At 43.1% G+C, this 27,476-nt stretch overlaps 1 protein-coding gene across 1 annotated transcript in view; it reads right to left on the bottom strand.

Moving 5' to 3' along the window:
* The window catches only part of USH1C (USH1 protein network component harmonin), a 102,559-nt gene that overhangs the window by 48,215 nt on the left and 26,868 nt on the right, over nucleotides 1-27,476 (bottom strand). The window contains exons 5-12 of the mRNA XM_089778829.1: nucleotides 24,921-25,029; nucleotides 24,802-24,826; nucleotides 23,958-24,015; nucleotides 22,739-22,842; nucleotides 18,295-18,379; nucleotides 18,058-18,117; nucleotides 16,965-17,021; nucleotides 4,125-4,267 (exon numbers count right to left, since the gene is read on the bottom strand). Of these exons, the coding sequence (XP_089634955.1) occupies nucleotides 4,125-4,267; nucleotides 16,965-17,021; nucleotides 18,058-18,117; nucleotides 18,295-18,379; nucleotides 22,739-22,842; nucleotides 23,958-24,015; nucleotides 24,802-24,826; nucleotides 24,921-25,029 (641 nt within the window). The remainder of the gene's footprint in view (nucleotides 1-4,124; nucleotides 4,268-16,964; nucleotides 17,022-18,057; nucleotides 18,118-18,294; nucleotides 18,380-22,738; nucleotides 22,843-23,957; nucleotides 24,016-24,801; nucleotides 24,827-24,920; nucleotides 25,030-27,476) is intronic.

Consider the following 27,476-nt stretch of genomic DNA (forward strand, 5'->3'; position numbering starts at 1 on the left):
ATAATTTTAATTGTTTGAGTGGTTAACCAGGGGGGACTGGAGCAGCCTCTGCAGTGGGACCCCCCCAGCCACTCTGCACTCTTGAAGTTTCCTAGGTAAACATGCACAACTGGAAGTGGAGAGGACTCATCTGTCTCTAGTCAATAGGAAAAAGGTGACGGATGACACAAGGTATGGAAAGAGATCAACAGGCGGCATAGACCCTAGGACTCCACACCCTTCTAAGACCTTGTCTATACTTATGCGGAGATTGATACTCCGGAGATCAATCTTCCAGGGTTTGATTTAGCAGGTCTAGTAAGGAGCAGGCATGTAAAATCCCATGTAATCAGTTAACCAGTTCAATGTTATGTTTAACGGTTAACTGCTTAAACAGGGGTGGGGAGGGCCCGGCCAGGGGCTGCTCCTGCTGGGCTGGTGCGACTTCGCCAACAGTATTCCTCACCTACAGCGCAGTGCATTGGGCCCAGCCAGGCTGCCAGGTAACCACCGGTGATGCTTACTGGTTAACCACTGAAATCCCTAGTAAGGGCCTGTTAAATTGAATGCTGAGGGCACCCGCAGCAACCCCTGTACTATAGCTGACGGGAGTTTCTGCACCCTATAAATTCAGTTTAAAGAACATGGGCTCCAGCTACTCAATTCTCATAGCTGGAGCTGCATATCTTAAATTAAATTTCTCAGCGTGCAGTGAGACTCTGGTCACATGCCAAATCCCACTATTTTTATTAACTTTGCTATGCTTAATTTACAGCCTGTGCTGTTGAGAGCACATTAGAAACAGTGTCCAAATTAGAAGAATTTGAACAGAGCAGGTGAAAAATTAGAAAGTACAAGTTTTTGCAAGAAAAGACAAACAAGGAAGGAAGGAAAGAATGTAACCTGTACTTTTATTTCATTGGGAAGAGCAAATGAAAGGAAAGAAGGTAGTCCAGGAGTACACATGTTCTTCCCACTCTCCTGGGCCTAAGTGGAAAAAGACAGAAGACTCGAAGGCTACGTCTACACGGGCATGATTTTCCGAAAATGCTTTTAACGGAAAAATTTTCCATTAAAAGCATTTTTGGAAAAGAGCGTCTAGATTGGCAGGACACTGTTCCGCAAAAGCACTTTTTGCGGAAAAGCGTCCGTGGCCAATCTAGATGCGCTTTTCCACAAAAAAGCCCCTATCACCATTTTTGCGATCAGGGCTTTTTTGCGGAAAACAGTACTGTGCTGTCTACACTGGCCCTTTTGCGCAAAAGTCTTTCAGAAAAAAACTTTTGCCCGAATGGGAGCAGCATAGTATTTCCGGAAAAGCACTGACGATCTTACATGAGAACGTCAGTGCTTTTCCGGAAATTCAAGCGGCCAGTGTAGACAGTTGGCAAGTTTTTCCGGAAAAGCGGCTGATTTTCCGGAAAAACTGGCCAGTCTAGACACAGCCGAAGGGTATGTCTACACTGCAACAGAAGCCCTATGACACAGCTGTAGCTAATTTGTATCAGCTGACTGACTTGCAAGGCTCAGGCTATAAAACTGCAATGTAGATGTTTGGGCTCAGAGACCCTCTCTTTTCACAGGAGAGGTCTTGAGCCTGAGCCTGAATGTCTACCTTGCTGTTTTTAGTCCCGCCTCCCAAGCCTGGCAAATCCAAGTCAGCTAACCCAGGCTCTGAGACTCAGTGCTGTGGGGTTTTTTATTGCAGTGTAGACCTACTCTAAAATAACAGGAGTTAGCAGGATATGATATTTCACATTTCAGGAACAAAGTAGAGGAGGACAGGGATACACAAAGAGGAGATGTGCTGGAGAAGAACAACAGAATGAAGCAATTGGAGTATCACTGTTGCATTTGTGTTTCTCCTTTCAGCAACTGTGAACTGCTATGTCAGTAAATCACATGATCAGTATTGCGTTCATATGGTTCTCCTGTCCAGTTCAGACCATCTGTTGTTTTATTTAAAATAAGAACAGATCAAACCTGGACTCTTTGGTTGCATCTACACAGCACCCTTAGATTGAAATAAGCTATTGTAGCACAAATTGCATAGCTTATTTTGATGCTATTTTGAAACAGTTTATTTCGTATTTTAGTGCTGTCTTCACAGTGCCAAATATCAAAATAACTCGCTATTCTAGAATTGCCCTTAAGCCTCATGGAAGGGGGTTACCAGGATGTCGGAATAAGCCACCCATTATTTTGAAATCTATTTTGAAATAACGGGCTGCTTCAATAGATGTGGATTTCCCTCGAGGAACACCAGAAACAGTATTCTATGAAAGTGCATGCTTTCTTGAGGCTGCTTCTCATGCATAGGGATAAGCAATCAAAACTATTCAGGAGGATGGATCTAGCTGCTCCCATTGGTATGTTAATTCAACTCTGGATCATTGAGGGAGTGTCTTGGCCCAGTTTCCTCTCCATGCCCTTTTCACTGGCTAGCTCCCTGGAGAAGTGGGGGAGAAACACAAAGATTTTTTACTGCCAGAGTGCACTGATGATCATGTGAGATGTACTGCAGCTGCAGAAAAGTGAGAGAAAAACCTCTCGTGTTCACTCCTTTTCTCCTGCAAGTATGCTGAGGATGTCGCACAAAGAGTTTCTCCAAAACCATACATGCTGATGACAGCAATATATGTTGTGACCAGGAAGGTCAAAAGGCCTGTTAAAAGGGAAAAAGGGCAGCTGAGACAGGGCAGCTGCAAATTAATTAAGAGCCAGGAGAGCTGAATCAGGCTGCCATAGGGCCTCTTTAAAAAGTCTTCCCTAGGACAGTGAGGGGGAGAGAGAGTGAGAAGGAGCATGGAGAGGAGTAAAGGACCCAGTGATAAGAAGACTCAGAGCGGAGGAACCACCGGCCTGCTAAAGGCTACAGGGGGAGGGGAGGTGAGGTGAGGTGAGGTGTGGAGTAGGGAATGTTGGAGGGCTCCCTACCCCCACAGGGCTAGAAGAGGGCTTCCCGGTCAGCTGTGACTAGCCCAGGGCTTCAGCCCAATACACACTCCTTTATGCTGAGGGCCAGGAAGGCCCAGGGATAAAAACTCTGCAGGCAAGGACCCTGCTGCAGCCCTCAAAGTGTGGGGTAGTGGACGGAACCGGGGTCAGGGTTTCAGGAGGGAGGCTGACCTTGCCACAATGTGTTTTACTGAGAAACATTTTATGGGCAGAAATTGTCCCTGATGTCACTGAACTGAATTTTACATGGGAAGAATTTTGTGCCCAGATACTTTCAAGACCTCGGTAAAGCTAAATGGGAGTGTTTGAAAACAACCAGTTTGCCTACAATAGCATGTCTGCAGAGACAGTTGTTCTGAGAGTTTCTTTGTATGACTTAGATCCTTTAAAAAAAGCTTGGGCTTCCAGTACTCAGCCAGCTTGCTCTGTGTGGTTGTGAGCACTTTAATATGACCCAGCTATCCCATTTCTCCCTACTGTGGTACTCCAAAGCAGTCTCACTTGCTGCTGTGACACACACACCTTCTGGGTGTGATGTACTTCCCATCTAGTGGCACTGAGACCACTTACGGAGAGAATAATTAGTTTGCTCTGCAGGCTTAGCTAAGAGCCAGCCGGCTTTTTGCTTGTGTTGTAGAGGCTCATGCACTAAGCTCCAGAGATCCCAGATTTGATTCCGCTGCAGATGGCTGGGTCTGCTGACTTTACAGTGTGGCTTCTTCCTCCGACCTTTGCTGACCCTACCATGCCCGTGCACCCTCCTTCTCTTGCTAGTCAGATCATCTTTTCCTACTCCCTCCCCTTGTAGTTTTCCATTGTCAGGCAGGGATAGGCGCCAGGGAGTCTTCATACCCATTATCTTCTGAAGCTGCTGGTTCCCTCCCTCCATAATGGATGGAATATTTGGATTCAGGTTTGATATCTGCAAAATACCAATAATCCCCATTTGTTACCTGATGCTTATCCATGTCTGTGTGCCGCTGACACTTTCCTTGAGGCAATGAGTCCAGAAAAATCTTAGCTCTGAAGTTACAGCCCCAACAGAAAAGGGGATTGGAGGACCACCCTTTCAGCAACTAAAGAGTTTGCGTTAATCAAGAGTGTCCTCGCAATTATTTCATAGTCATTAATGCCCATTCCAATCCAAATCAAAGTTGAGCAAACCTCCCTCCAGCCAAAGCACTTACAGTCTCTCTTTCTCTTGCTGTTCTTTGAGGATTTTGTTAGTCTCTAATGCAAGCCGCTTCTGGTGCATTAACTCCTGGCGCTCCTGCTCGTGAAGACTTGCCTCTCGCTGCTTTTCTGCCTCAGTCATGAACAGCTCTCTCCCCTGCAATCACAGCATAAAAACACATTTGTCACGAGAAATCCAATTAATTTATTTCCCCTAAAAACACAACCCACCCACCTCCAAAGCTGCTACCAGAAATGTACATTTCATTGCTTCCTCCCCTCACATCTACCAACTAACAACTCCTGTAACACTGTTTCCAGATAGCAATGATCCAAGGTGTCTGGTCTGTAAGGGATGTGGGTCCCAATCTGTGATGTGCCAATCTAGACGTGTTTTTGCGTGGCCAATCTAGACGCGTTTTTGCGCAAAAAAGCCCCGACTGCCATTTTCACGATCAGGGCTTTTTTGCGAGAAAAAAAATCTGAGCTGTCTACACTGGCCCTTTTGCGCAAAAGTTTTGCGCAAAAGGGACTTTTGCCCGAATGGGAGCAGCATAGTATTTCCGCAAAAAGCACTGATTTCAGACAGTATGAAGTCAGTGCTTTTGCGGAATTCAAGCGGCCAGTGTAGACAGCTGGCAAGTTTTTCCAGAAAAGTGGCTGATTTTCCAGAAAAACTGGCCAGTCTAGACACAACTTATGAGTCTAAGGTCAGAAGGGACCGTTATGATCATCTAGTCTGACCTCCTGCACAATGCAGGCTACAGAATCTCACCCACCCACTCCTGGAATAATCCTCTCACCTATATCTCAGATATTGAAGCCTTCAAATGATGGTTTAAAGACCCCCAAGATGCGGAGAATCCTCCAGCAATGATCCGTGCCCCACGCTACAGAGGAAGGCGAAAAACCTCCAGGGCCTCAGCCAATCTACCCTGGAGGAAAATTTCTTCCCAACCCCAAATATGGCGATCAGCTGAACCCTGAGCATGTGGGCAAGACTCACCAGCCAGACACCCAGGAAAAGTTCCCTATAGTAACTCCTATCATCCTATAGTAACTCCTGCAAAGTCAATGAAAAATTCTAATTGTATTAAGATTATGTATTATGACAGGGGTGGGCAATAATTTTTGGTGGGGGGGGCCACTCCAAGATTTTGGGAAGTGGTCAAGGGCTGCACTTTTTTGTGGAGGAGATGTGGGGTCTAAGATGGAGGTTGGGTGCAGAAGGGCGTATGGGGTAAGGGACTGGGATGCAGGAGATGGTGTGGGGTCTGAGAGGGTGTTTGGGTGTAGGAGAGGATTCTGGCCTGGGGGAGGGGTGTTGGAGGGAGGTACAGGGTCTGGGAGGGGGTTGTGACCTGGGGCAGGGGGGTGCAGAGGGTTTCGATGGTGACCTACGGAAGAGAGTTGGGGGGCAGGAGGGGCAGGGGTGCCAGAAGCAGGCTTTGACTGGCAGGCGCTCAGGAGCATACTGGCAATCAAAATAGGACCGGGAAATGGGTTGAGAATGGCCCTCCCCATGACATCACCCCTGCGTGCCCCTCAAGCCCTGCCCCCTGCGTCATGTCCAGCATGCAGCGCAGGTGGCGGGTCGGACTCTGCATGCCGCATACAGAGTGGACGCGGAGCCACTCAGAGTGAGGGGCAACGGCATGCGGACATGACGGCCCACCAGAAAATTCCCAGTATCAGTCCACCCCTGCAGGTGCTTACCTAAGTGTCTCCCAGCCAGCAGCCTTGCAGTACCCCCAAGGCAGGCTGGACTCTCTTCCTGCTGCAGCCCAGACTACTTGAAACTTCAGGCTGCTCCCTCCACGTGGCTCTCAGCTCCAGGAGAGGGGAAAGGCTTGCGTTGCTCCCATCCCTCAGCCAATCTCTCAGCTCCAATTGGTTCACTGTTTCCAACCAATAGGAGCTGAGGAATGGACTGGGGCTGGGAGATCACACAAAGCACTTTAAACCCGGCAGGGTGGTCCATGGGCCTGATCCAGAGGCTTGGCAGGCCAGATCCGTCCCCCCGGGCTGTATTTTGCCCAGCCCTGTATTATGAGGAGTGCGTGCAACCTATCTGGGGGGAGATATGACAAACATTGCAACCCCAAACTGTGTCTGTTAGGCTAATTGTTTTAAATGTTTTGTTTAATTGCTTTAAATGGCTGGTTAAACAGGATTGTGCTCTACTCCAGGGGACAGATCTTCCAGGAACTAGAAACAGTAGCTGCGGTTAAGATAAATCAGCCAGATTGTAACCCTGCCTTGAGAGAAACCAGCTCTGGGCAGAATTGCATAGGCTCGTTCAAACTAGGTTCTTCAGAGACCAACAGGCAAAGAAAAGACTTTTGGGCAAGTAACTTGAGTTTAAACTGACTCAGCGCCTTCTTTCTGATCCCAGACACAGGGCCTGCTATCCTGGGGACCTTCTAGTCTTTGCAGAATGGTTGGAAGAACCTGACCTATTTTTGACCACATATCTGATGGCTGACCTCTGGTACGGTTTTAGCACACATACAGGTTTGAGGGAGATAGTTCATTGTAAACCAGAGAGCTGTGCAGCCTTAAAAATCCTGATCAGAAAAGAGTGAGACATGGATCTCTGCCCAGGAGAGGTGATGGCTAAGAGTGGGGAGCCTAAAGTGAGTACCTTTGGTGGACCACAGAGGGAAATACAGGTGCAGTTGCCTTGAATCTGTGTGCTCTTGAATAGTCAAAGTCTGGGATTGCTTCAATGAAAAATACATATTAATTACGAGAGCTGGAGTCTCCATTTCACTCAGGCTCAAAGTAAATGGGGTCTGGAGAACAAACAGCCAGTAGAGAATTTACCATAGCTCCTGCGACAGCTTCCCCTCACCCCTATAACAGGGTGTGTGTCATGACACATGGCATGCCAGGGGCAGAGGTAAGGTGTAGCAGAGCAAAGATCCACTACATAAAGAACCTAATGCCAATGGCATAAAAGTTAGAATAGGTCCATAGCACCTTGTAGCCAGACACAAAAACCCCATCTTGTTTTTCCACGAGCCCCATCTTGTTTCCCCCCCCCCCCCCCAGAGAGCAAGAGAAAGGCAGTCAGCCTTTGATGCCCTGGGAACACAGGTTTGCTGCCTGTCCCTGACTGTACCATAAACAGAAACCAGACAGTAAATGGGCTAGCTGACGACCTGGGGCCTCCCGTCGCCCTGATGGCTAGTACCAGTAATTGACACGCCTGCACTGTCCCAGGAGAGGAATCTTCGCCCATCACATACCAGAGGTGCCCATTGTCTGCATTTTCCCAGGTGTAAATTATGCTTTGCACCCTTCGTGGGAAACTTGGCATTCAAAGCCATTTTTCCTAATTGGCCACTTGAGCCCAGGAAGAAGCCTACATGACCCAAGGGGTATAAAAGAGGTTCAGCAGCCCACCCCATTTGAGCTCCAATCATCTATACCTGCTGGCAGGTATTGATTGTCTCCCGAGGTCTGTGGGACGCCCAACCTCGCCCTACTTCTTCCCGAGGGATTGAGAGAAAGACGCTGGCCACGCCAAGTCTGGAACGCAGGGGTGAGAATATATACCTGCTATGTGTCTATTTTGCATGCATTTAATAAGAGCTCAGAGAACCAAAGGGTTTCATGGTACCTGTAAGTGACTTATTAGTGTAATTTCTGTCCTGTCCTTTGTAGTGTCTGTGTTATCTGTAACACAGTAGTAGCATTTAACAGCTAAGTTTACCCTGTAACAATAAAATAGTAACTGTTTAAGCTTTAACCTGACTCCTTCAGTTGCTGTAACAGAACCAAGCACAATTTAAAAGAACTTCAGCCGGTCATAAGGGACTTACTGCCCTGACCGTCGGCTGACAGAATTGGCGTAGTCGGCAGGATTGTGCTACTGGTTCACATACAGCAACATGAAGCCTGTCATGATAGACATGGATTTTAGTGGTATAGAGAAAGGGTTTGCCCAGGAAGGTTGGGGCAACCCAAAATGGGATAGAGAAATGTTAGAAAAGGATTGGGGAAATCCTGAGGAGTTGTGGGTACAGTTCTGTAAGTATAGAACTGCCTGCAAACTAAAGAATGGGACAAAGCCTGAGTCTGTGGAAAGGAGCCACTTTCCATTTAGCAAGGAAAACAGGATCAGGCCCAGGCAAGCAGGCAGAAAAGGAAAACAGGATCAGGCCCAGACAAGCAGGCAGGTAACAGATAAGATTGAAAGCCTTGTGGTAGAACTGAAAAAAAAGGCAGTAAGTACTAGAAATCTAAACCCTTAAGCATACTTACAAGAGTAATATCTGAAACAAGGCCAGTTTTTATTTTAGAGATAAGAAAGTGTTTTAAGAAAAGAGAATCAGAGAATTTAAACTCTGCAGAGAATGGAGAGCAAATGCAGTTGTGCAAATGCTAAAATGGTGTAGATAGAAAACTGTGGTTTCTTTACAGTCATTCTGAAGGAAAAATGGGCCCTTTTTCCAAAGGAATGTCTGTAAATAATCCAGGCAAATTTGATTCAAATCTGTACATTTGATTAGAGAGACTGCTAAAAGAACTCTAAAGAGAGGGGGTTCTATTGGAACTGAACTACCCCATTGAATAAAAAGGGAATGTAATTGTTGTACAGCTATGTAGAAATAGTGTAAGAAAGGTTCAGAGAGAATGTATGTGTATCTGTGTGTAGATATATATATATATAGTGTAAATAATATGAAGTTTTAAGGTCCAGTAATCTTGTTTGTTTGTAGGTTTAAAACAAATTGGTTTGGTTTACTTTTAGTCCAAGTTGTTTAATGAAAGTACAGGAAAACTGTAAGCATAAAGAAAGAGTTGCACTATATGCAAAGTTTAATGTGGCTAAGTAGTGTTGTAAACAAAGATTGCACATTTTCCTGTAAACTATAGAATGAGTAAAAAAAAAAAACTGCAAACAGACTAAAATGCTGTGAAAGCTCCAGGAGCCACACCAGGTTGTGATTTCCTTTGTGGTGCAAATGCCCTAGCTGGCAGCACAAAGAAGCTTTGCAGGTAATAGCTAAGTTTGATTAGCAAACTACCTAATATCAGAAAGTTCAAATTGTAGCCCTCCAGAAAAAAAGAAAGAAAGAAAGAAATAGGAGGTTGGGTATACTAGGAAAAGTTTAAATGTAAGCAGTCTTTTAAGAAGGCAGAGAGAAGACTAAAAAATTGGCATTTGTAAAAGATGTTACCCCTTTTGAACAAAATCTTGCAAAGGTTTGGGCATAGCCCTTGGTCTGATCAAGTGTTAATTGCTATCCATACAATTTCAGACCTAGAAGACAAATTGACTAACTTTGTGGATATGTAAACCCTCAACTTCAAAGGAGAGGGAAACAGCTGCAGCTTTTGTCTTCTATGGAAAAACCTGTAATGAGGTGTTCTTCAAAATTAACTGAATATAAGAATACAAATATGAAACTGCAAAAATGTAAAAGCCTCTGCTGCAGAAGTGGAGAGGTAGAAATGCATGTCCCTCAGTACCCAGACAGAGCTAAATTCCCTTAAGGATGGGTGCTGAGAGTTAAAGCAACTCTCAGATTTATTTATTTTTTTGTTTTTCTTCCCTCAGGAATATGTTTAAGAAAAGAACCAGGAGGTATGAGGCTTAGTAAACAAGCTCACCCTCCTTACCAAATTAATAGTAAACAAACATGTGTCATTGTAAAAAGTCATTTAGCAGGAATTAGGATGGACCATAAGAAGGGGAAGGCAAAAAGGTTTGGAGCCCTATGGGCAGAGTTGAAGGAATAAGGAAAGTAGAGCAGACATTGGAAAGTTACTAGGAATGAAAAACATTTTCTTTGAAAGGACAAAGCAAGTGATTTGAGGGAATGTGAAGATAAAAGGTGGACTCCATGGGAGTGTGGAAGGGATTAAGCAATGGTAGTAATATGTGAAGGGAAATCTTGTTTTAAAATGACACCTTGTTTCTTTGCAGCCTCTTCCTTAAGCACTGTGCAAACGATCTATGCAAAGAAACAATCAAATGTAAACATTTTGTCTATGGACACCTTTGTTAAATCTGCAAAGGAAAATTAAGAATTCTACTGAAACTTAAATGGTTAACTGCATAAAGGAATGAGCTCTATATATTGTAACTATTTTGTGGATTTCAAATTAACTAGTTTATTTTGTTTTGGATAATGTCCTCTTGCTTAAAATTGCAAACAGACAAGGCACAAATTAGTTAGTGCTTGTGTTGGGCATTCAACTGTTAAGGACATTTAACTTTCTAGAAACCAAATTATTAGTTTAGAAATTCAAGCTTTGAAACTTAACTGGTTTTTTTTTCAAGGCTGACTTGATAACACTTTTGGCTTCAAAGGAAAGTGGACAGAGAAGGCTGCTGCTGTCTCAGCAGACTTATACTAACTCCTGTGCTATATGGGCTGGAGCCACCCAGTGGATAAATAACTGGGAAATAGGAAAGCCGGTTTGGAGATTGGAATATTGGAAATGGATATACCAGCATGCAACCCCACATGCCTTAAGCATAAGTCATGTGTCCAAAAGAATAATACTCTAGCTGCATAGCTAAATAACCTAGCAGATGCAGCAGTACAAATTTTTGCTGTCCAGGTGGATTGGGAACGCCTGTACATTTGGCTACATGAAACCTTGGGACACACAGAAAGTGATGAGCTGGTGCGGCAGGCACATGCCAGGGGGTGGCCTATCACCCACAAACAAGCCAAAGATCTGGTACAAGCTTGCACCGTATGTGCTGAACTCAAGGAAACATATAACAGAAGGGCAATGATTTGCCAGGCTAAGAGATGGAAAAATGCTATGGGCAACCTGGCAAGTAGATTATATTGGTCCACCGCCCAGCAGTAAGCAAGGGTGGGAGTATGTTTTAACTGGAGTAGAAATTGTTTCAAGAATTGGTTTTGCTTACCCAACCCGATGGACAACAGGGTTGTCTACGATCATGGGACTAAACCACTTAATAGCCCTTGTCCCAACACCCCAATTTGGGGACACAAACCCATGTACTGCACTCCTATAAGGGAAAAGGAGTCTGGACAACTGCAGATGCTGGGCTAACACCAATAACCATCACTGAGGCTTGGATTGTATCCAAGACCGGCAAACCTTATGTTTTATTACAGGAAACTGAGGCAATAGCCCTAAACAGTGCTCCAGTGGGATGGATCCCTCCCAATGCTGGTGTGGATCCGGGAAACCACCATGAACTTTTTGTATATATATATCGCTTGCTGTTGTAGCGCTTGCAACCACTGTTGTTAGTTACAGACTATTGAAATGAGACATGGTACTCCAACTCGCCATGGTCTTCTTCCTCATCCCAACTGCTACTGCTGTACCAGAACACCTTACTTGACTCCTCTACTGGACTGGGAATCGAGTTTGTCCCTGTCAGCCCAAATGACTGGTGAAACAAAGTGACATCTTCCGATGGGGACCGGTATGGTTCGATGACAGCGACTACCGCAATCCTCTAAATAACTCTGGGGGGAGGTCAAGGGGGGAGGCAAGGGAAGTGGCAACAAACGCTATGGGATAAGACATGCTGTAACTAAAAATGTAAAGCCTCATGGCTAGATTGTCTAGCCCAACACCTAGGACTTTCGTTAACTCCCTTCCTTCACTCTATTGTAAATACTATATTAACCATTTTACTTGTTGTAATTGCTTACTGCATGCTTCTATGTATTGTTAGGCATTTTGTGTACACTGCTACCTCCTCTGCACAAATCTGGTATATGGCGTTGGGAAGCGATCCTAATCAATCCCTTGATCCAAATTATCTGATCAGACCCTGCTGATAGGGCGATTTTAGCTTCCTCCAAGGAGGGCAAAGGGTGCTGGCATCACCGCCATCTTGCGTTCTGGGACATAGTGAGGCGTGTCAAGGGGGTGGAATGTAGCCAGACACAAAAACCCCATCTTGTTTTTCCACGAGCCCCATCTTGTTTCCCCCCCCCCCCCCCCCCCAGAGAGCAAGAGAAAGGCAGTCAGCCTTTGATGCCCTGGGAACACAGGTTTGCTGCCTGTCCCTGACTGTACCATAAACAGAAACCAGACAGTAAATGGGCTAGCTGACGACCTGGGGCCTCCCGTCGCCCTGATGGCTAGTACCAGTAATTGACACGCCTGCACTGTCCCAGGAGAGGAATCTTCGCCCATCACATACCAGAGGTGCCCATTGTCTGCATTTTCCCAGGTGTAAATTATGCTTTGCACCCTTCGTGGGAAACTTGGCATTCAAAGCCATTTTTCCTAATTGGCCACTTGAGCCCAGGAAGAAGCCTACATGACCCAAGGGGTATAAAAGAGGTTCAGCAGCCCACCCCATTTGAGCTCCAATCATCTATACCTGCTGGCAGGTATTGATTGTCTCCCGAGGTCTGTGGGACGCCCAACCTCGCCCTACTTCTTCCCGAGGGATTGAGAGAAAGACGCTGGCCACGCCAAGTCTGGAACGCAGGGGTGAGAATATATACCTGCTATGTGTCTATTTTGCATGCATTTAATAAGAGCTCAGAGAACCAAAGGGTTTCATGGTACCTGTAAGTGACTTATTAGTGTAATTTCTGTCCTGTCCTTTGTAGTGTCTGTGTTATCTGTAACACAGTAGTAGCATTTAACAGCTAAGTTTACCCTGTAACAATAAAATAGTAACTGTTTAAGCTTTAACCTGACTCCTTCAGTTGCTGTAACAGAACCAAGCACAATTTAAAAGAACTTCAGCCGGTCATAAGGGACTTACTGCCCTGACCGTCGGCTGACACACCTCCAGTACTAGATGTAACTAGCTCCTTACGCCCCAGACCCGGCTGTTGAGAATCCAGACAGGAATGCTTATTTAAATGAAGTTTACAAGGCCACTGGATGATTATATTTAGTAGGATAAAAGTGAGTTATTTGTATAAATCCCCATGTCTTCAGATGAGGCTACTATCCATAAATGTTTGATGGCCTGATCTTTCAAATGAGGATTAATTGCTTCCTTCTATACGTAGAAAAATTAAATGGAAACCAAGCACGGAAAGCTAGCCAGACACATGTAATTGATTATAGCATTTAATTCATAACTAGAGATGACACAGGAGAAGTATGCTGTGAACACTGCTGTTCATAAGGATCTGTTTCTTGTCATTGCTACAATGTGATGCCTCTTGCTGTCCATTGTATCAACCTACTGTCTCATCTTATACTTGCTCTGTAAGCTTTTTGGGGCAGAGACCATTTTTTGTATTTGTTTGTTCTGTGCCTAGGATAAAAGGGCACAGGGGCCCTAGACAGTATCACAATACAACTAAACAACAATAAATCTATTGTGCATTTGGGTCTCCATGGTGAATGAAACCTTTAGTATTTTAATTCTAAAAGACTGTACCTATAATGCATAAATATACACACACCCCATTTCTCTCATCGACCTCCCATAGTGAGGCCACCCCAGAAATTCAGTTTAGGGTATGTTGACTCTAGCTATGCAGTTCTCGTAGCTGGATTTACGTATCTTGAGTCAAATGTCTGGCATAGTGTAGACCTGGCCTAAGTTAATTATATAGGGTATGTCTACACTACCCCCCTAGTTCGAACTAGGGGGGGTAATGTAGTCATACGGAGTTGCAAATGAAGCCCGGGATTTGAATTTCCTGGGCTCCATTTGCATAAAGCCGTCCGGCGCTATTTTTAAATGCCGGCTAGTTCGGACCCTATGCCTCGTGGAACTAATCCGAACTAGCTAATCCGTGCCGCGTGTAGCCGCGCGGCATGGGGTCCGAACTAGCCGGCATTTAAAAATGGCACCGGCCGACTTTATGCAAATGAAGCCCGGGAAATTCAAATCCCGAGCTTCATTTGCAACTCCGCATGACTACATTACCCCCCCTTAGTTTGAACTAGAGGGGTAGAGTAGACATACCCATAGAGAGTATCTGGTTCTCCTACAAATGACATGTACTTTCTGGTTATTCATAAATATTTCCAGTGCTTAAAACATCAGAGAGTTTAGAAGTGTACATCTAAAATAGCTTTTTAGCTTTCATGAGAATATTTTATGCAAAATCATTTTGCATGAAGCAGAGCATAAAGCCTATTCCCCACTGTGCATGGCCAAATACTAAAGGCTAAATATCGGAAATATGTTCAGAGAGTAGTTATACAACAGATGGATTTCACCCTACTATGCTCCAGGAAGTATGATACACTCCAAAGTGGACTGCATTTTAATTGTGTACATGCTTATGCTGGTAGGGGATTGAGGTGACTAATCTAATAGTTCCTCCCGTCCCATCTCTAATTTCCAAGGTTTTTTGTGATTTTATGACCAGTGAGAGTAAAATTTGATTATGCAATGGGCCAAATGTTAACACTATGTGCCATCTATATTTGCAAAAACCTGCATTTCCTCATGCATATTTGTTTGTTCAGTTGGGCACTGACCATGCACAGCTGCCCTTTGATGTCTTTGGACACATCAGTTCATTTCCATATGAACCATTTTTTGGCTTTGCCCTCATAACTATCCTCTTTTAGTCCTCCCTCAAACAATCATTCACCTAAGTGCTGTTCTTCAAAATTATGTCAATGGAGAGACTGAGAAAAAAACAGAACAAACTTTTCAAGTCCTGAAATGGCAAAAAAACATTTTAGTTTGGTACTCTGATTTGTTGAATGTTGTTTTGTATAACTGTGCAAAGGTAATAATGCTCTTGGGAATGAAGAATATCAGCAATAACTGGTTTCTGTTGTTATCAAAGGCATGTAAACAGCCAAAGAATATGATTTATTGCATTGAATGTTTATGCTATGAACATTAGCCCTTAGATACTGTACTAGATGTTGTTTTCCTTATTTATTTTAGCTGTGCAAGAACTGGTTACAAGTAAATATTAAGGGTGATATCCTGCATTTGATCTGCAGGTTACATCAGTATTGTATTGTATGGGGCCCTAAAGTTTACTCTAAAAGGGTTTAAACCAGAGGTCCTCACACTGTGGGGCAGGCCCCCCCTAGCGGGGCAAGGAGGAACATTCAGGGAGCCATGGAGGGGCCTGGGCCAGCCCCCATGGGGTTAGGGAGGGAGTATCCAGCCATGCTCTGGCCCAGCTCCTCTGCAGCCCCTGGCTCCCAGTCCTGACCTTGGTTCTGCGTCCTGCTCTGCGTCCTCACCACAACTCCCCAGTTGCGGCTCGGCCCCTGGCCACAGTTCTTGGCTGTGGCTCCTGAGGGGGCACCGATGGATTCTATTACTGGTAAGGGGAGCGTGACAGAAAATGTTTGAGAACCAACTAGTTTAAACAGTAGAACAATAACTCCAATCCTATCCAAGTCAATGGAAATATTCCAATATCAGTAGACTTTGGATCAAGCCCTAAAGGAATGCAATACTCTTGTACAAACATTAGAAGTGGCACACTATGAAACAAAGGACTGAATTTATTTCCAATGCAATATATTTACAGAAGGAAATAACTGGCCTGGGAGTTAGAGACTCCTAAATACTTCATCTATTTCTAAGGGGAAAGGGGGGAAAAATATGTTGGCTCCTATCCAATTATCTTTCTTGTTTCAGCATGATAATTCATTTACGAAAATGTACCTTTCTTGAGTGGGAGGCAGTTTGACTCATGACTCAATCTTGTACTCACTTACATCAATGTTTTTGCCATTGGTAAGTACATGGGAACAGGCGCAGAGTCCCACTGTTTGCTGCTAGCGAATACTTTGCACAATTCTCAAACAAATAGTTAAAAAACTATTCCAAGCTATGCTAGCTTGGCCAAATGTAGCAGTGCAAAGCAAATGCAGAGACCATACCGAGGATTAGATATGAACTGGCTTAAGTCCTGTCTGTATCCCAGCAGACCTCAGCACAGCTCTGGAGCAAGGAGTGCAAAGGTGGCTTTCAGTACCCTGACCTTGGGGCTGTCAAGCTCCTGGCCTGGTCCTCAGCATAAAGAAGAAAAGCCTGTGGCTTGATCTGTTTTACATTGGCTATGCAGCCACTAAGGGCTGCTCCACCCCAGGGATGACCAGGAAGAGGGGGATACTGGTTGCATCCTCTTTCTCCTACAATGAGAAGTAACATAGGAGTCATTATTGTAGTTCTGCACTAGCAGAGGATTTCCGAAACTGAGACTTCTCAATGGATCAATGAAGCTGGCTTAAAAGGCAATAAAACAGCACAAAGCATCCTCAGTAGTCTAGAACATGTGGCCCATGAAGGCGAGGGGGGAGAGCTAGCTAGCACCACTCTCCTGGAAGGGGCAGTTCCTCAGGCATAAGGGGTGGGGCCAGTAGCAGCCGTCCTCCACATCACCCAGAATGCAGCGTGGCATGGCGCTCTGGCACTTAATGATTTAAAGGGCCTGGGGCACCAGCTGCCACCTCTGCTGCAATAGCAGTGCCGGCAGCCAGGAGCCCTAGGCTTCTTTGAATCGCCACTGCCCCCCTGTCAGCAGGCTGCCATGGAGGTCACATGCACTAGTTTTTTACCACTGCCTTCAGCAAATTTACTTGTGATCTACACCAGAGTGAGAGAGCACCTGATGTTACTGACTTCAGTAGATTTACACTGGTACGAGTGCAACATCTGACCCATTCTCTTGCTATTAATTTGATTTAGTGTTTTAGCTGTACTCTCTGCTTGCAAAAATGCATTTGATTTTTATTATCAGGCTCTTTTAGAGACTTGGAGCCAAAGACTATTGAAGTGTATGGGAAGGTTCCTGTTGATTTTAATTGGCTTTGGATCAGGGATTCAACAGGGGAACACGAAGTTATGTTGAAACCAAGACTATTGTATTATTTATTATCGACAACAGTGTCTATTTAATTTTTCACATGGCTTCTACTTTGATGGGTTCATTACTTACAGCTCCTGCTACAACAGAGATTGTTAGGGTTCGACTGCTTTTTAGCACTCTGACAGCCTACAAAAACAAAGTGAAAATGTCAGTTTGAGTGTAAAAATGTTACACATTTAAAGAAGAAACAAAATAAAGTAGTATAGTTTCCCTGCTCAGAGTTTCATAGATTTCAAGGTCAGAAGGGACCATTAGATCATCTTTTCTGACCTCATGCATAACACAGGCCACAGAATTTCATCCAATTGCCCCTGTATTGAGCCAGATAACTTGTTTGTCTAAAAGTTTCAGAGGGGTAGCTGTATTAGCCTGTAACTGAAAAAAAAAACTTTAAAAACAACAACAAATAGTTCTGCAGCACCTTAGAAACTAACAAAAAACATAGATGGTAGCATGAGCCTTCTTGGGCACAATGAAGTGGGTTGTACCCAGGAAAGCTCATGATACCATCGACATTTTTTGTTAGTCTCTAAGAGGCTGCAGAACTATTCTTTGTTTGTCTAAAGTATCTTGTCCAGAAAGGCATCCAAGTCTTGATTTGAAGACAACAGGAGATGAAGAATTCACCACTTCCTTGGGGAAATACCACCAGTGTTAAAAATGTGATTCTCGTTCCGAGCTTGAATTTGTCTGGCATTATCTTCTAGCTATTGGCTCTTGCTATGCTTTTCTCCACCAGGCGAAAGAGCCCTTTAGTATCCAGTATTTGCTCATCACGGTGGTACTTATCACCAACTCATCTCTTGATCTTTTTGATCAGATAAAGAGATTGAGCTCCCCTCCAGCCCTACCTCTGCTCCCTCCCACCCCATCTCCACTTTGCTGCACAGGAAAGTTGGGAAGTGAGCTAGGCTGTGATTTTTAAGTAGACTACTGAATTTTTTTTCAATGAGAGCTGAGTGGCTAAACCTTCCATAAATCCATTTGAAAATCCCAATCTGAATTTATAAGTTCCCAGCCCTAAAAAGATGGCATTACCTGGGCATCAGCACTTTTGGAGACAAGGCTAAGGCAGAAATTACACAATTTCTGGGAGCTCTCCATACATAGGACACTTAATTTAAATACAATACTGGGGCTAAATAGAAAACTCTTTTCCCACCTCTTTATGGTCCACAATAGTAAAATCCACTCCATTTACTTCAACAATCTGATCACCAATCTAGAAGAAATAAATTAAACATAATGTATAATTCTTGGTTAAGAGTTTCCCTATACTTTTTCCCCCTCCCACTGAAAAAGGTTACCACAAAGGAATTCACCAATGGATCCCACATCACTGTGCAAAATTACTAAAAAATAAAATTATAACATCTCACTTGGAGCATAATACACTCACCTCCAGTCCCACCTCAGCAGAAATGGAGCCTGGTTTAATATTGCTGATAAAAATGCCTGGTTTTTGCGTTGGACCACTGGAAATGCTGGAGTAAGCAGAGAAAACAAAACGATAGAAGATAATATGAAGATGACATCACACTTGCTGAACCACTGTCTGCTTCGAGGTTAGGTATTTCTTGATATTTGCTTCCTCTATTTCTCACTGATTTTTGAAAAGCTCATTGGGCCACAGCCTCAGTTTGTATAACTCACCATTGCTCACTGAAATCAGGGGAACTTTGTTAAATTACATCAGCTAGGGATATGTCTCACTGGATTGAATGTTATCACTACAGCATATCCTGCCATAGCTAATATATGTTGAACCGCTCTAGTCTCGGGACCTGACCAGTGCTGAACCAGAGAGTTTGCTGAACTATGGGAGGTCAGTATTGTCTAGTAGCATTACCAACACTTCCACAGCTTACTGGGCTCTTAAAAGACAGTGAAGGGTAAATTAAGAGCTACAAAACACAGAGTCAGGACTGCAATCAAACTTTATGGGACTGCGGGAATCTTGGCCACACCCATGATAAGTGGACATCTGAATAACTAAAATCATGAATGACCATGGATGTTGCCTGACCAGAGAGTGCCCAACTAGAGAATTTCTACCTGTACTGATAAAAATATTTTTAGCCAGATCCTTAACTGATATAAATTAGCACTGAGGTCAATGGAGCTCTATCAGTCTATGCCAGGTGAGCAGCTATTCTATATAAAACATGTTAGTGAACAAGTAATTGTTCACCTCTTCATTCAGGGTATTCAGAAGATGTACACTGTCACTCAACCATGTACCACATAATACCGTTCTTCAGAACGATGGACCAGATCAATAGGGAGTCAAACCTAGGAAACCTTCTCTATCCCATACTTCCAGGATAAAAATCCTCAAGTTGCAATTAGAAAAACATGTAGCCCACAAAAAGCAAAGTTTTCTGAAGCATGCTGTCTGACTGCTGATTCTCCAGCATCAGGCAGATGCTATACCTATCTTTCTAAGTCTGCACCCCGCTTTATTCCCTTAACGATTTGCTTGAAGTTGTTCAACATCTGGGCAGCAAATGAAACCTTGAAGTGTGCACAGAAATGTAATGCTGGTCAGCACAATGTGAATGCACATTGCATGGAAATGGTATTTTATCTTACAGCTCTAGCTAAGCAAAGATACAGAGATCTTCTGAATAAAGATAAGTACAAAAGACATAAAGGAACAGATTTACATAGTTATTTAGATGCAGACAGGCAAAGTCAATGGGAGTTAGGGGTCTAATAAATTACAGCGATTTGGAAAATTCCATTAGTGTGTAGCTGTATGTTAGGACATCTAAACATTTCTTTGTAATCTGGCCCAGAGTTCATATGGCAGAAGGCATCTTTCTTTACATAGTAATATATGGAACAGTAAAAAGAACACAATGTTTTTTCTAAACAATAAAAAGTACAATAACCAAAAATATGAAGTAATATGATATTTTCCTCCTACAATCCTTTAATGTCTATTACTAATTAGAATAGAACAAGCTGGAGAAATTACCATATTCAATGTTTTAAATAGCCCCCCATAAAGTCTGCACTGTTTCCTAAAAATAAACCAAGAAAAACAAAGAACACTTTGAATTAATAGAGTAGCAACTCCACATGATACCATAAAAATTACTTCCATGCACCATAAAAAGGCTTCATGGCCCATGGGTATTTTATTATAGGTATATGGTACATTTAAGGGAATATGATAAAGCATAAATGGTTACACTACGTCTACATGGTGGACCTGATTCCTCACTGACAACTGATTTATATTTGGGTAACTCCACTGATTTCAGAGTTGCTCCTGATTTACACAAGTATAAATAAAAGGAGAATCATGCCCAGTTATAATAGACATTTATTTTTTGCTGACTTTTTCCATCTGTGCAATGCTTTGACATAACACCTTATATTATCATTCTTTCTAATTCTCTGTTTTAAATTTTGTAAATCACACTCATAGAATGGGATGGTTCTTTTAAAAATAAATATTATGTTCTAATTACAGAGCCATTTTTATGGGGAATGAAAGACAAACCCCATGACTGTTGCTACCAGAATTTAAAAAATTAAGAATGTATAGCTCACGATCTATTATACCTCATATGTAAAGCAGCAGCAGTTAATGATCCCCCCCCAGAGGCATAGTGAGGGTGTTATGCACCTGGGGGCAAAAGCAAAATTTGTGCCTCTCCCTGCTGCGTGGCCCCAAACCTGGTGCATGGCTGAATCTGACCCTGGGAGGAAGGGGGGGAGTTTGTACCGCATCTTTCCACACCCCTCCAGTGTGGGGCCAGGCCCCCACACACACTAACCCTCCCCCCTGGCAGAGATGGAAGAAGGTGGGGCTGGGGGCAGAGTTTGGGGGCGGGGAGGAAGCTCCAGCCGGCGGCGGTGGGTGGAGGAGGAGCAGGCGAGCTGAGGGATGATAGGGACAGTGGAAGGGGACTAAATTGGCTCACCCCTAGCATGGCACTCAGGGCCAACTGTTCCCCTTCCCCTCTTCACTATGGCCCTGTACCCCCAATAATAAAAACCGATTCTTCTTAATTTGACAGGTGATCCCTGAACAATATTTGTCAGGATATGTGTACACTACAAGCTGGGGATGTAATTCCCAGCTCAAGGAGACATACCCACACTAGCTCTGATTGAGCTAAGTGTGCTAAAAACAGGAGGCCTGTGGCAATGTGCAGAGCTCAAGTGATAATTGCCCTGAGTATGTTCTCATATGAGACCCCCAGCACATACTCAGGGTAGCTTCTGCCACTATGGCTACACCCTATTTTTAGTACACTAGCTTGAACAGAGCTCACATGAATATTTCTCCTTGAGCATCCCCCAGCTTAAAGTGTAGGCATGCCCTTAAGCGTTACAAACAGTTGAGTGTATTTATTACATAAGAGCATAGAAGAGAATATTAAAATATATTAGGTATGGTACCGCTCTGGCTAAGAGCTGGTCTGCACACAAACTTGCACTAAAATAACGATATACGTTTTAATGTAGACCTTTTGTTTTTCAGTGCAAGTATGTGGGTAGTGAATAAAAGTGCCCTATTTTCATTGTTTAAGTCATTTTTTTAAAAAGAGTAAATTGAGACCAAGTGAATAATTCTAGTGCCAAAATGAGGATGGAGATCTTTGGAAAAAATGAGTAACGTTATGAAGAATGCTGCAAGAAAGCTGTGATTTTTTTTTTTTTGGTTCAAAAGTTGCAGCCACAGTTTTTAAAGTTATGGCTATGGTACATTCTTCCAAGGCATGTAGCCTGCTTGCTAAGAGATGCTCTGTGTCCTGCTTAGCTCTGAAAGACAGAAGGAGGGGCAATTGGGCCAAATTTGAATGGCAGTGTGACTCTGAAGCAGGACAATGAAATAAATGGCACTCAGAAACTTTTGAAAATTTCGCCAGGCACTTATCTGTATCTTATCTTTAGAGGTGTAGATACCTTTTAATAAAACCTGGCCTTATGCACCTAAATAAGGGTATGTCTACACTGCCACCCTAATTTGAACTAGGGAGGCTAATGTAGGCATTCGAAGTTGCAAATGAAGCCCGGGATTTAAATATCCCGGGCTTCATTTGCATCTTGCCGGGCGCCGCCATTTTTAAATCCCCCTTAGTGCAGACTCCGTGCCCGCAGCTACATGCGGCACGGAGTAGGTAGTTCGAATTAGGCTCTCTAATTCGAACTACCGTTACTTCTCGTGGAGCAAGGTGTACCGGTAGTTCGAATTAGAGAGCCTAATTTGAACTACCTACTCCGTGCCGCGTATAGCCGCGAGCACGGAGTCCGCACTAAGGGGGATTTAAAAATGACGGCGCCCGGCAAGATGCAAATGAAGCCCGGGATATTTAAATCCCGGGCTTCATTTGCAACTTCGAATGCCTACATTAGCCACCCTAGTTCGAACTAGGGTGGCAGTGTAGACATACCCTAATTTAGTTGCTAGCCTAAGTCATGTAAGTGCTTATTAAAATTTTACCCTTTGACACATACATTCTCAATAAAAAATAATTCTTTTATTTTGATTTAAAGGAGACTAAAAGGAAAAAAGTTCCTACACCATGTCCTATGTGTCTTTTATGAAATAAGCTGGTCACACTTTCCCATTTTGAACATGGTTAAATGCAGATCAACAGTAATTCTTCTGTAGTGACTTAAAGATGCATCTAACTGGAGGTTCAGAATCTGGCAAGTAGACATTTATGCTGCAGTATTTTATGTTAAAACAGCACTTTGTGCAAAGATATCACATCTTTGACACTACACAATTAGGAATGCAAACAAAACCCATGCTGCATTTCTCACTCCACAAACTACTACTGTTTTTTCCAAGCAATATTAAATGGGACTCATCCACTCACCTGCATCCCATGCCCTTTGAACCAATCAAACTAATGAAGACTTTCTTCTCTTTATTGTCCCTTCCTACAGATGAAGCAAGTCCAGCAACACTGTATTTTCCTTCCTATAGCAAAAGAAAGAGAAAAAGAGTACAGGAGAAATCCTGGCTCCACTGAAGCCAATAGTAAAAATTCCACTGATTTCAATTAATCATGATTTCACCCTACATATTTCTAAGTTACACTGTCATGTAGTCCACATTCAGCCCCAGTGGGAGGAGCAAATAAAATTACTTCAAACACATTGTTCCAGCACTGAATTTAACTCCTTATTTATTCAGCGAGGATTTTCACAATAGATGAAATACATCTCATAAGGAAAGTGGAAAAAAAGTAAAGCAAGGACGTAAGAGAAAAATTTCTATCACATTTTCTGTATTACTGATTTTAGAGCTTTTTATTTTCATATTTGTCTGCTAAACTGTAACAGTCTATTTACCAAGTGCTCATAGAATCACAGAACCGGAAGAGAACTTGAGAGATCATCAAGTCTAGTCCCCAGCCCTCACAGCCGGACCACCATCTAAATCATCCTTTATAGATGTCTACCCAACTTGATCTTAAATATCTCCATTGATGGAGATTCCACAAACTCCCTAGGCAATTTATTCCCATATTTAACCACCCTGACAGTTGGGAAGTTCTTCCTAATGTCCAACCTAAACCTCCTTTGATCCAGTTTAAGCCCATTATTTCTTGTCCTATCATCACCAGAACATCTGAACAAAAATGTACAAAAGTCTAAATTTTCCAGGAGTAATTAGTGACATTGGGCGTTAATTTGAGACCTCCCAAAAGGGCTGATTTTCATAAAGGCTGAGCATATGCCTTCTGAAAATGCAGGCTCCTTTAAAAGCCATCTCAATTTGGGCACCCACAAGTGAAGACAATCAAAATCGCAAGTTACTCTAAAAAAATTAAGTGATGCTATTTAGCTATGTTTTAGAACTATCAACCTCATCCAGGTCCCATTGAAGATAATGGAAGCTACTTCTACTGACCAAGGTAGAAAAGGGATAAGGCTATATATGAGCCCTGTAGGAGGACATTAACAGTTGTTTCAGATTTCACTTACCAGGTGTTTTGACCATAAATCACTCAAAAAGATAAGTGCAGAAGGGGACAAAGTAAATTAAAAATCATGAAATGTTCCCAGAGAGCTAAATATTTGGTGTCTTACCCCAGAATCTGACACAAATTGATCCACAAATTGCCACTTCAGAGGCTCATCGGGCGAGCTAGAATAAAACAAATCAATTAACCAAAATGCAAAATAGTTAACTATGAGGAAAATGATTTAAAAATTATGAGTACATTGAATGTGGCCTCAACTCAGCTTTATATTTTGCATCCAAACATAAATATAGGTGCTATTGATAAAGATTTATATTGATTTTGTAGTCAAAAGAACTTCAGGTAAATATGCAATAATATACATTAATGCAGATGAAAGTAGAACTGTTTTTAAAAGACCCTGTACATAATTTAGCAAACTTTTTGAAAAAATTATTGGCTTTTGGAAATGTTTTTAGAGAAATAAAAAAAGCTTAACCTGTTATACAGTGAGTCAAAAAATCTCTCAAAAAACTTAAACATTTTTATCAAAAAATTTCAGTTATTCCCAAACCCACCACTGAAATTCAAATTTTCTACAAAAGTCATCATCAAAACTTCAGCTAGCTTTAGTCAGAGGCAGCTTCTAAAAGAGAACCCTTGAAAGTTAGGAAAATGCAAGGACCCTGGAGTACTCTGCTAAGTGAATTTGGTGATAGAATTTGCATGAGTTCAAGACTGATTCCACTGATAACGCAAAAAGATAAGCGTGCTTATTTCAGACAGGAATCTCATGCATCAAATGAGGCAGTCTCCTGCCAGATTAGCCAACGTGTAGCATTTTAATAATTGGTAAAATTGGCCATTATCAGCTTTGAAGGATATGAATGGTAGATAAGAGATTAAGAGGAAATGAACAATCCAATTTGAACATTGATTATTAATTTAGGAAAGCACCTCACTAGGTTTACCTTTTGACAGGTATCATGCCGACATCTGCAAAAGAAAATATGTCAAATAAATCTTCCTGAAGATCATGAATTAGCTAACAAAGCATTCTCTCTGTCAATGTGAATTTTGCATTACTTACGTCTTACTTTTATGGACACTATTTTCTTTGTGCGGATGAGATTTATTACCTCTTCATGAGTGCATGAAGCGATGGAGTATCCATTTATCCGAACTATCTCATCTCCAACCTTAGAAGTAAGAAACAGAATTAAAATCTGTTATTTGATTTATTTACAAAGAGATCAGTGTAGAAAATTCTCAAAGCAACTTGTGTAAACTGACAATCTCCTTGATGCAGAGGTCATGTGGCTAGGAAAAGAAATGATTTAGATAGACAGCAGAATACTCTGAATACCTCTAGAGTCTCAAGTAAAGTCCAGAGTAAGATTTCTTTAATTGAGATCGGTTGTAAAATGATATGTAAAGGCCAGAATGCTAAATATTTTTTCAGAAAAATGTCTCATGAAAGATGATGCAGACTGGTTTGTACAGGTCAAAGGTTTTGTTACGTGGGTTTTATGAAACAAAAGCATCATTGTATGCAGTATTTTATTTAAATTGATCCCAAATCCAAATTTGCCTTTATATTTTCCTGAAGTTGATTATAAATATCTTCTCTGCTTTTGATGGTTACCAACCAAATTTGATCAGATGAGCAGGGCTTGATTATATGTCTGAGAACAATGCATTCTTTCAGTGGACTGTAGCCCCGTTTTGAACATAACTTCTTATCAGTTATGGTTGTTGCACAGTGCTTGTTAATGTAATGAGACGAATGCACCATGGATATAAACGCTCTTGTTTCTCAGGCCATCTGGATTAGTCAAGAAAATCACACACGGAAATGCCATTAGACGATACATGTAATCAGCATAGCAAACTCCTCCTTCTGCGTTTATTCTTCTTGAGGAGGTGAGATTTCAACCCTGTTGCAGTCTTGTAGGCTGTATTGTCCCATTTGCCACAAAGTATAGAAAGAAGCAAAGAAACAGAAAACTTAGCCAAACGTGGTAAAAAATCATGGAGGGAAGATTACCACCAGCTACAAGCAGGGGCAGCCCGTGACTATAGGCCAACTCAGCCGTCGCCTAAGGTACCGCCTTCAATGGGGCGCCCCATGATGACATCATGGGGCGCCCAGGACGCCCGATGATGACGTCACTCCACCGATGACTGTCCAGGCCGGGGTGCCAATCGCGCGTTCCACCTGGGGCGTCAGCTGCCACAGCCTGCCTCGGACCGCTCCTGGCTACAAAACATGTTCCCTTCTGTTCCCTAAGCCTGCATAGGCACCTGCATGCACATACAGGGTTTGTCTAGATTACATGCCTCTGTCGACAGAGGCATGTAAAATAGGCTACCCGACATAGTCAATTAAGCTGGGATTTAAATATCCCCGGCTTCATTAAAATAAAAATGGCCACCACGCTGTGCCAGCTCAGCTGATCGTTGGCACAGCACATGAGTCAAGACTCAGATCAGTAGACAAGGGAAGCCTTTGTCGACCACTCCTGTAAACTTTGTTCCACAAGGCATAATGGAGCGGTCAACAAAGGCTTCCCTTGTCAACTGATCCACATCTTGACTTGCACACTGTGCCAGCGATCAGCTGAGCCGGCACAGTGTGGCGGCCATTTTTATTTTCATGAAGCCGGGGATATTTAAATCCCAGCTTCATTGATTATGTCGGGTAGCCTATTTTACATGCCTCTGTCGGCAGAGGCATGTAATCTAGACATACCCACCGTGAAAGCTTTGTTATCCAGCACTCGTGGGGAATGAGGGTTGCTGGTTAACTGAATGTGCCGGATAACAAAGTTTACTGCTCTGTCCCTGCCCCCACTGGCAGATCTAGCTCCTGGCAGCTCGAGGCAGGTCGAGTGAGAAGGAGGGTCCTGCTGCTACTATCAGCTGGAAAGGTCTGTCAGAAGTCCCGCAATGGCTGGCCGGACAGGCATGTACGGCTGAAGACATGGCAGTATTGTGGCTGGGGGCAATGCTAGTTAACAAAGTTTTCTAGTTAACAGTGTGACTGATAACAAAGCTTTCACTGTAATTTATAAAAAGTAAACTGGAGGAAGGCCAGCCAGGGAGCAGCTACTCTATATAGCACACTCCCCTGGTTATCCCTAAGCAAAACTCAGTTGAAGTCACTGTTATCAAGGACATGTCTATACTACCCACTAGATGGATGGGCAGCGATTGATCCAATGAGTTTGATTTATGGCATCTAGTATAGACCTGATAAATTAATCACTGAGCACTCTCCTGGCAAATCCACCTGAACAAGAAGCAGGAGAGCATCTGCCATTGACTCACCACAGCAAAAACACTGCTGTAAGCAGATCTAAGTACATCAACTTCAGCTACGTGATTCATGTAGCTACAGTTGTGTAACTTAGATCAATGGCCCATTACAGTGTAGAGTAGGCCTAAGAATAACACAAATTCTGACTTTGCATTTTACCCCATTAGGAGATAGAACCCATGGAAAGGCTTACATCCCATGAGGCTAACAAGCTGGTGGACTGGGGGCTGGGGTTCTTAACAGAGCCACTTGCTCTTTGCAAGTGCCCAGCTAGATTCCCCGGTCCTCTCTAAAGTAACTTGTACACAACTTCTCTGTCCCCTGATC

The sequence above is a fragment of the Pelodiscus sinensis genome, chromosome 5 (genome assembly GCF_052426305.1).
Source record: "Pelodiscus sinensis isolate ZL-2025 chromosome 5, ASM5242630v1, whole genome shotgun sequence".
Taxonomy (NCBI): Eukaryota; Metazoa; Chordata; order Testudines; family Trionychidae; genus Pelodiscus; species Pelodiscus sinensis.